The sequence below is a fragment of the Pangasianodon hypophthalmus genome, chromosome 8, assembly GCF_027358585.1.
Source record: "Pangasianodon hypophthalmus isolate fPanHyp1 chromosome 8, fPanHyp1.pri, whole genome shotgun sequence".
Lineage (NCBI taxonomy): Eukaryota > Metazoa > Chordata > Actinopteri > Siluriformes > Pangasiidae > Pangasianodon > Pangasianodon hypophthalmus.
This window is the reverse complement of record NC_069717.1, coordinates 27,036,611-27,045,983: the sequence shown is the minus strand read 5'-3', so window position 1 is coordinate 27,045,983 and position 9,373 is coordinate 27,036,611. Positions and strand designations below refer to the sequence as shown.

The window sequence follows — 9,373 nt, the reverse complement described above, 5'->3', positions numbered from 1 at the left end:
TGAATATTAACACGCAGCTCAGCTCTTGACAGCTCTCGAGTGCGTCCCCGTTGTGAACGAGCTCCATCCAGTGTCTCGTTACAGGATTACGGTTATCATTAGCAGCATGGTGGCACCAGATGGCAGACACCGGAGCGTTTGATGAGCTCTCTGGCATTAGAGTAGGCTCACACCTGCGCCAGGCTCTGCAATGAGCTCATCACTCCAGGCTCGCTTTCCTGCGTTATCTAATCCAGTCTGGATATCTGAGCGACGCCAGTGACGAGGACGAGGAACCGATTTTATTGTCATTACATGCTTAGGCATATATATACAGTACCATATTCTCCATTCTGATTGGTCAGAAGGCTTAGGTGTTGATTAATTTACTATAACTGCAGCTCTGACAGTTGTCCAGGGTTATATTAATGCACTCGTTTAAATATGTTTCCGTTTTTGTAGTAACAGTTCATTCACAGGGGCTTGTATAGCAAATGTGCCCCAAATTGTCTGTTAAAGATTTCTGTACGAAGATGTTTATTTAATATTTAAGAACAATCTACAGGAAGGAGGTGTTTACGCTTTCTCGGTAATATGACAAGCTGCATTTTTCTTGTTGTTATTTACTTTGAGAGAGGGGAAAAAAAAGAGCGGCTGATGAGGAAAAAGACTGTTTATAGCTGCTATAACGTAAGTGAGAACAGGAACTAATTTGTTTTTTTTTGGACGTCCCACAACATTAAATGAACGTATAAACAGATTAAAAAGAATAGTTCTTTAATAAATAAATAAATGTAATTGTTAGAAAGTTGCTGTGGTATAAGAGAAATAAAACACTCGGGATTTGCCGGAAATTATTGGAAAGTTTAGCCTAAAAGGTTTAGGAAGCAAAAAGATAAAACATGAGAGAGTAAACATTTTTTTACAATGGATTTAGGTATAAATATTCTGATGTTTTGACAGTGAGTGTGTAAGAGTGTGTCTGACATTTTGTGCGATTGTGAGTGTGATGTAATTTCGCACTGTTTGTCATATAATGTGTGTGTTCTGAGTTACAAGAGTGAGAGATAGTGCTCCAGTGAAATCATGATCCGCTCACTTTTGCCAAATTTAAACACTTAAGAGCTATCTATCTATCTATCTATCTATCTATCTATCTATCTGTCTGTCTCTCTAGATCATCATGGCGATCCTGGTCTCCTGGTTTCTGTGTTTCATCTTCACTGTGACGGACGTGTTTCCTCCACAGAAGGATCAGTACGGATACTACGCCCGAACAGACGCCAGGCAGGGCATCCTGGCAGTCGCTCCCTGGTTTAAAGTTCCCTACCCCTGTGAGTGTGTGTCTGTGTGTCTCTGCCATAAAAAGATCTAGGTTATAGTGTATATACGTTCAAATATAGTGTATATTCAAACAATTCTCCGCTTACACCAAATGTTTTTTTTGTTTGTTTTTTTTGTTTTGTTTTGTTTTTTCCCTTGCCCTGGAGTTACAATGATAGTGCAGTTAGCAAATAATAATTAACAAAATATTTATTGCATGTTACCCTGATTATTATTTTTTTTGGGGGGGTAAATATCTGGTTTTTTTTTTGTTTGTTTGTTTTTTTTTTTCTTTAGTGCAGTTTAGTATCATTTGGTCTCCTAGCCGCCTCCATTGGTTTAACGACGGAATAATAGTGAGAGCATTAGAGCAAATGACGATATAGTATTAAAACAATTGAACATAAATTTGTAATTTCAGAATGGCTCACTTTAAAATTAAGGAGGTTTAGGGTTAAAGAATGTAGTATACAGTATATTAGGCTCATCTCTGTAATTGTATGATAAATAATGAAAACCAGGTAAACATAAAACCAGGTGATTTTAGTTTTTTTGTGTGTTTTTGGTTGTAGTTCAGTGGGGGTTGCCGACGGTAACCGCAGCCGGGGTGATCGGGATGATGAGTGCCGTGGTTGCCAGCATCATCGAGTCTATCGGAGATTATTACGCCTGTGCGCGGCTGTCCTGCGCCCCGCCTCCTCCTGTACACGCAATAAACAGGTACAGCACACACACACACACACACACACACACACACACACTCTAATGTCTAAGTTTTTTTTTCTTTTCCTTTTTTCCATTCTTTTTTCTCACGTAATCTTACGCTGTAAAGCTGCATTTTAAATGTATAAAAGTTTGGTATTTATTATTTCTTATTACTTTTCTCATTTCTGTCTCAGGGGGATTTTTATTGAAGGCCTGTCCTGTGTGCTGGACGGTTTGTTCGGCACAGGAAACGGCTCCACGTCTTCTAGTCCAAACATCGGTGTTCTGGGGATCACGAAGGTATCTCAGCACTGTAATAAGTGAGAAGTGAATGGGTATAGAGCGGATGTTCGTGATTGGTTGACGTGTGTGTGTGTGTGGTGTGCTGTGATTGGTGCAGGTGGGCAGTAGGCGGGTGATACAGTACGGAGCGGTGCTGATGCTGCTGCTCGGCACTGTGGGGAAGTTCAGCGCTCTCTTCGCGTCTCTCCCGGACCCGGTGCTCGGCGCGCTCTTCTGCACGCTCTTCGGCATGATCACGGCCGTGGGTTTGTCCAACCTGCAATTTATCGACCTCAACTCCTCACGAAACCTCTTCGTCCTCGGCTTCTCCATCTTCTTCGGTCTGGTCCTCCCCAACTACCTCAGGGGAAACCCTCTCGTCACCGGTGGGCGGGCACATACACACACACACACACACGCACAATTTTTGATTTCTTAGCTGTGAAAAAAAATGTCAGTTTGACTTCAGTGTCTTTGAAGGTAATTTAAGAGCTGTTTCCCTCAAGTCGAACAATCTACACTTATTAATACTGCTCTGTTTTGATTTTTCCTTGAATTCTGGACTGAATTGTGTGATGTTGTGTGACACCTTCCTGTCTTTCGTTCACTCTTGCACAGGAATCGTGGAGGTCGACCAGGTGCTGAACGTTCTCCTGACCACGGCCATGTTCGTCGGCGGTTCCGTGGCCTTCATCCTGGACAACACTATTCCTGGTGAGTGTGTTCTGTGTTCAGCTTGACAATTCTCCTCCATTTGTATAACGCTATGTAAATTTAATGTGTTTCTCTCTCTCTCTGTGTGTGTGTGTGTGTGTGTGTGTGTGTGTGCGTGCGAGCGCAGGCACTCCGGAGGAGCGAGGGATCCGTAAGCTGAAGCGCAGCTCCTGTTCCGGTGCCGCCGAGCTGAAAGGGATGCGATCCTATGACCTGCCGTTTGGCATGGACTTCCTGAGGCGCCATCGTGTCTTCCAGTACCTGCCCATCAGCCCCACGTTCAGCGGCTACCAGTGGAAGAGACTGGACGGAGCCTGTCGGGGGCGGGGCAGCGCACGAGGAGAGGAGGGCGTGGCTGTGAGGATGGAGGCGGGAGAAAGCAGAGTGTAGTGCGGAGTGTGTGTTGTCCCTGCTCTTATCACGCTGTTACACGCTGTTATTAAAGCCCTCGACGAGCTCGTGTGTGTGTATGTGTGTAGGTTAGAGCATGGAAAGCTGGTGGGGTTAGGCCATGTCCTAGCCTAGTTTTCTCACCTGTGAACTCTAACCCACACACACACACACACACACACACACACACACACACACACACTATTTTGATCGTCAGTATAAAAACCCTTCATACTGCGTGATGGGACACTACAAAGTGTTTCAGGATCATGGAAATCATGGAAACATTCCACCAGGGGCGATGATATTAGGATGCCGGACAGACTGCGAGATGGAAATTGACTTTTCAGGAAAAAAAAAACAAAACCACAACGTTATGTTCTTTTTCCTTAGCAAACCTGCACTGCACTGAGAAATGCAGTTTAGATATAGTGCGCGTTTTAGGTAAGGCTTTATGCAATATATGTTATTTGTTTTTACGCTTGGACGAATACACAACGTGTCCTTGCACTTGACGGACCCCAGATGTTGTCAGTCATCCAGGATATTTTGAAGTTTTACACTTCTTTAGCTTTCTTTAGTTTTCTCATCTGCTCCATTAGAGCTGGGTGAAAAATTGTATGTTTGATTCCCGCCCCAAACAATTTCGTTAAAGGTAGTTGCTTGCCAAATGCAAAATAGTTGTGATTCATCTGATCGTGCAAGAGTTTGCAAGAAACACACACTTTTGAACCAATTCCTCAGTCTTCACTCTTATAACCTGATATAAAGCTGGACTGTGAGCCTTGAGCATTTCCACTGACCTAAAACCCTCTCAGCCTCTCTACTGTCTGTGCCTGGTTTGTTGAGGTTTCATTGCCGACGCGAAGTGTTGCCAACTTTTAATTGTTCTACGAAATTTTAGTGCAGGTTTAAGTTTAAATTTAGTCAGTTATTTTTCTATGCTTGTAAGACAGGACAAGTGCAGTGCCAGTAATGTGTTGGAGCATGTTGCCAGTGCATGGTTTGCTAAGAAAATGAGAGAGAGTGCGAGGCATGAAAGGAAACCTACAGGAACGATTTGGTGGGAAAAAAACGTGCACGATGTTTCACTTACCCCAAATGTAGTCGAATAGCTATGTTAAGGCATGTTTAGTGTCTGATGTTTTTTTTTTTTTCTTTTATACTGCATGGGAGCTCTAAGAAATATAACGTCTGAGTTTAAAATATGGAGAAAATTCTCTGCCAGGACAAAGTGCAGTCACACCATTTTTTGCCATTTTTTGGCAAAAAAAAAGAAAAAAAATGACATGGAAAAAAAAAATACTGAAATGTTCCACACTGAAAAGCAGCGCCTTTATAGCATTGCTCTTGCATCAGCGAAGGCATTTCACTTTCATCAACGTGTTGCAGTCGTGCTACACTGACACGCAATCATGCATTTTATAGGTTTTTTAATCTGTTCATTGTTTATTCATTCCTGGTGAACTCGTTGTTGTTAATGTTAATCTTCAAGCTTTTCAGAAATATTGCTAAATCGTGAGAAAAGTATTTAGAACTAAAAATATTCAAACCCCACTGCAAGTCCTGGGAGTTACGTAGAACGAAATCTTATCTCCGTTAAAAAATGGAACAATACTGACATCCAGAGAACGTCATTCAGCTTGGAGAGGTTCCTCATGGTCACCAATAACGTTCCCTCCTGAAGTTTCCTTCATGTTTATAGATAACAGGAAGTCGCACTGTGACCGGAACCACATCTGTGTGACGTCGCTGAAGAACTGAGCGTGATTTGAGAACACGTTTTGTTTGAGAGACTTCTGTTAGCGTTAGTAGCGCTAGGTGAGAGAAGAAAAAAAAAAAAAGAGAAGAACTAAACATGTCTTGGTGGATCGACTGCATTGGGGTGATGCATCTTTTTTTTTTTTTTTTCCCTGAACTGTTCCTTTAAAAAGAAAAACAACAAAAAAAAAAAAAAGCACTTAAGTCCTGATCTGTCTGATGTTCTTCTGTTGAAAGGGTGTCAGTTTTATCTACACTATTAGGAGCTTTCACACTCGTTGTACCATCCGTTTTTCTTGCTTGATTGGTTTTGGTCTTCACACTATAGGTATTGTTCATCTTAATTTTCGTTTTCAGTTTGTATCTTCCTTTCTTTACGTGAGCGGTGCTTTTTAAAATCTGAACGGTCAGCTCGGCTTTTTTTTAATTTTTTTTATTTAATTTAATTTTTTTTACTTTTTGGGTGCCTGTAAAATCTCAGAGATGTCGTGATGTCAGAGTAACAGCGTCGTAAAAGCAGCTTAACAAGGACGTGGGTTTGTCTCATCAAAGCACGAGGCAGAACCGAACGTTTGAACGTCTGAACGTCTGAACGTCGTGAACGTTTGCTTGTTGATTACTAACACACCAAAAGGACTGCGTCACTTTCCGGCCACGTAGACACGTATTTATTTATTTATTTATGCTTGTCCGGGCGTCGGCTGAAAAATTCCACATAAACAGAAGTGATGTCTCCGAAATCAACCGAGAAAACCAGAAAACGCTCTGGACGGAAATTTGTGAGAGAGATTATTTACTGGAACATTTGTTTGTGACGTGAACTGGTGCTTCATGAAAAAGGTCATTCCACGTGTTGTGTTGATTCAGACGTCACTCTCTTTTATTTATGGCAAAGTCTCTCTCACGCTACTGGATAAATTTGTAATTCACTGGGCATATCGTTTGTTTTTGTTTTGTCTGTTTTTTTTTTTTTTTAAATGATGTGTTTTCGTTGGATTCACTTGTAAGGACCATCTTACTTGTGAACCGACATCTTTTAACACTGAGTTCACCGAGCAGTTTTAACCCAAATTTCTGGAGCTGCACCAACAAGGATTAAATCAACCAGAGCTGGAAGATAATCAAGGATTTGTTAATCCCAGTTTGGTTTGAATTAAGGTTGCGATCTTGATTATAAACAATTAAAATCTTTTGTCATAACCTCTAAAGAAATCCTCAAATGTAAACTTGTTGCGGTTTACGTTTTCAAATCGGCCAATCAGAATCCATTATCAGCTGTTTTTTTTTTTTTAATCAAAACCAGCAATTTTTTTTCCTCTTTGAGGAACTTGCGTGTTTTACGTAGTCTGTCTAATATACACTGACAGTTTGAGAATTTAAACCTCATCAGCTACTAAAATGAATCTTTAACCAGAAAATGAATCCTTAAAGCAACAGAAGAACAGGATTAAACAAGGTTTAAAGTTCAGTGCAACTGGATTACTAGCTTAAAATTCAGGTTAAATCTCGATCTTTCGCTGGTGCAGCCCAGAGACGGTTCTACATTTCCACAGCCGGTCTTTGTGCCAGTATTAGGGACGTTAATGGACTCTGTGCAGGAGACGGAGTGAAGTTCGAACCTGCTGTTTACCACGAGTCTGGGAAAGTGAGCTACAGTACTGAAAATAAAATATCACTGCAAAAAAAAAAAAAAAAAAAACATGACCTGAGAAAGAGCTGTCTTGTAATATATGTGGATTTATTTGGATATTTTTCATTATGATTAAAAAAAAAAAACAATAGTATGGGTGAGCGATATGATGCAAATATTACATCACGATACTTGAAGAGACTTCTATGATAAAATGTCTGATAGGAAAAAAAAAAAACAGTGTTGCATTAAAACTCTGCTTTTTTTTTGCTAAAATTATATTGAGTATCATTTTAAGTATCATTTTTTCTTGTACCCGATTATATTATTACCAATTAATTACATTTCACTGAGGAAATCCCACACTGTTTACTCCTTCCACATTACAAATCTCAAAAATCACGGCTTTTTTCTTTTGCTCGACTGTTATTCCAATCACACTTCAATCATATTTTAACTTTCATTTTATTTATTCAAATCCCAAATCCACCCCGGTTTATAAATGTTTACATGGACACCGCTGTTAGTCTAAAGTTATTTTAATGGGGAAAAAAACAAATGAAGAAATTTGTATTCGTATAAATAAAGACGTTAAAAGAAACCTGAATCCTGTTTCTAACCTTAACTATAACATTTGTAGCTATTCATTTTTTAAAATTTTTTTTTTGTGGCACCAAAAAAAAAGATTTACATTTCAAACTACATTTAATTGTACGCACAAGTATCATTTTAACTAAATAAGATTTTCATGTTAAAATTTCAATTCACGTATTATTTTTCTTTTCCACCATTGTAATGTAATTGTAATAGTGTATTAGCAGATCATTTCTAATTTCTTAAAGCATTTACTTCTTGAAAATGATCTGCTCGCTGAATTTCAGCTGGTTAATTACTTAAAGTTAGTAAGTTAGTGTCTGTGGGGATAAAATCTTAAATGTTCTTTATAGAATTATTAAAAATGTTGCTACATATTTTTCAAGATGTTTCCACTTTGCGAAGGGATTTTTTTTTTTTTTTTTTTTTTTTTTTTGCAGTGAACGTTATTTTGTGGGCGGAGTTAAACATAACACTATAACACTTATCGCCCAGTTTTTAACGTGAAAGCGTTTCTCGTGTAAAATATAACTGCAAAACAGAAGCGTTTTCCTGTGTTGATCTGAGCACCACATGTTCACCGTGTCCTCTCTTTCACTCTTCAACCTTAACTTCTTGATTTTTTTTAATGTTCTTGAATGCTGAATACGACTCGAAAGGGCCTTCTTGCTAAGACCTCTCGCTTCCTGTCGAGGAATTATTGTCAATTTTTTTGTAATTAGCAGATATATAGGGTTTTTTGTCGTTAACATAATGCATAATACAGAAGCCTCGGATTTGACCTTGATGTCAAAGGTGAAAGGTCGTGAGGGGTCTTAGTAAGACGGTCACTAAGAGTATGATTCAAAGATAAAATCCCTTCAGTTATTTTGAAGGAGAATCTATCTGAAGAATATACTATTGTCTATCTGAAGTGTTTGATATCTCTTTTTTGATATTTTCTTTCTATTTTTTTCCTCTTGATTTCTGTTTTTTTTTTTTTTTTTTTTTATACATGATTTTTATGTTTTTACAAAGACGTGTTTCTAGAGATCACACGTATAAACGTAAATATTATAATACCATGCTGCCAAGCGCACCATTTTTGTTACATTTTTATTTAAGCAAAATGAAAACGTTTTTGTTGTTTGTCTTTTTTTTTTTTTTTTGCCTCTTTTGAACTAAAGTTTTTAGAATAGCTACTTTTGTTAGCTAGAACTTTTTTCATAATGTATTTTTCTAACATTGCTTCCAGTTTGATGTCAATCGCAGAATAAAACTAAGTTTTAGTGAGATACTTTATTAGAAATATATGGATATACTGAATATATTGAGTAGAGTACAGTGTGTGCTTTACTCCTGGACCAGGCTTTGTGAATACTAATTGTAGCGACTGTTCCTATTCCTTGCTCCTAAAATTATTTAAAAAGATGTTACGCAACGAACTCTTGTGTGCTTCATTTATTCCTTCGAAATTCTGAATGCTGATCAGCAGCAGGTTGGGAAAAGAGAGCCATTCATTCACACGTCAGCGACTTTGGATGAAAATGAGTATTAAAAGAAGCAGGAAGGAAGTTAGAGCTGGCACGATGCCACTTCCTCTTTCCTGATACAAATACAGGAACATTCAGTATCAGCCGATATCGATAACCTTCCAGTATATTTTTCTTTAAAAACTACTAAAGCTTTAAAATGTTTTTTTTTTTTTTTAACTGAATCCCTTTAAACAGATAAATAGCTAAAAACTGCAGCTTTCACACAAAAATCACTTGCATTGCAAATATTTACAGTACTGTGCAAAAGTCTTGGCACCCTGTTGTTTTTTTTTTTTGTACAAACTTTGTTATAGATTTTTATTTTCTGACTTCTACATTATTGATTCAGTACAAAAACATTTACACTTCCAGCTCATTTCCTTATAAAACTGCACACACTGCACCTGAGATACTGTTTTATTTTTTTTAAAGCGAAGGATCGTCACATTAAATATTGACTTTGTTTCATTTATTACTGTTT

The 9,373-nt window shown here is 38.4% G+C and overlaps 1 protein-coding gene across 3 annotated transcripts in view; it reads left to right on the top strand.

Moving 5' to 3' along the window:
• Positions 1–8,802, top strand: part of slc23a2 (solute carrier family 23 member 2) — a 36,695-nt gene extending 27,893 nt beyond the window's left edge. For all 3 annotated transcript variants that reach the window (XM_026945690.3, XM_026945689.3, XM_053236179.1), the window contains 6 exons: positions 1,157–1,313; positions 1,875–2,022; positions 2,202–2,307; positions 2,408–2,675; positions 2,908–3,003; positions 3,131–8,802. In XM_026945690.3, coding sequence (XP_026801491.1) covers positions 1,157–1,313; positions 1,875–2,022; positions 2,202–2,307; positions 2,408–2,675; positions 2,908–3,003; positions 3,131–3,393 — 1,038 coding nt within the window. In that variant the 3' untranslated portion in view covers positions 3,394–8,802. The remainder of the gene's footprint in view (positions 1–1,156; positions 1,314–1,874; positions 2,023–2,201; positions 2,308–2,407; positions 2,676–2,907; positions 3,004–3,130) is intronic.
• The last annotated feature ends 571 nt before the right edge of the window (positions 8,803–9,373 follow it).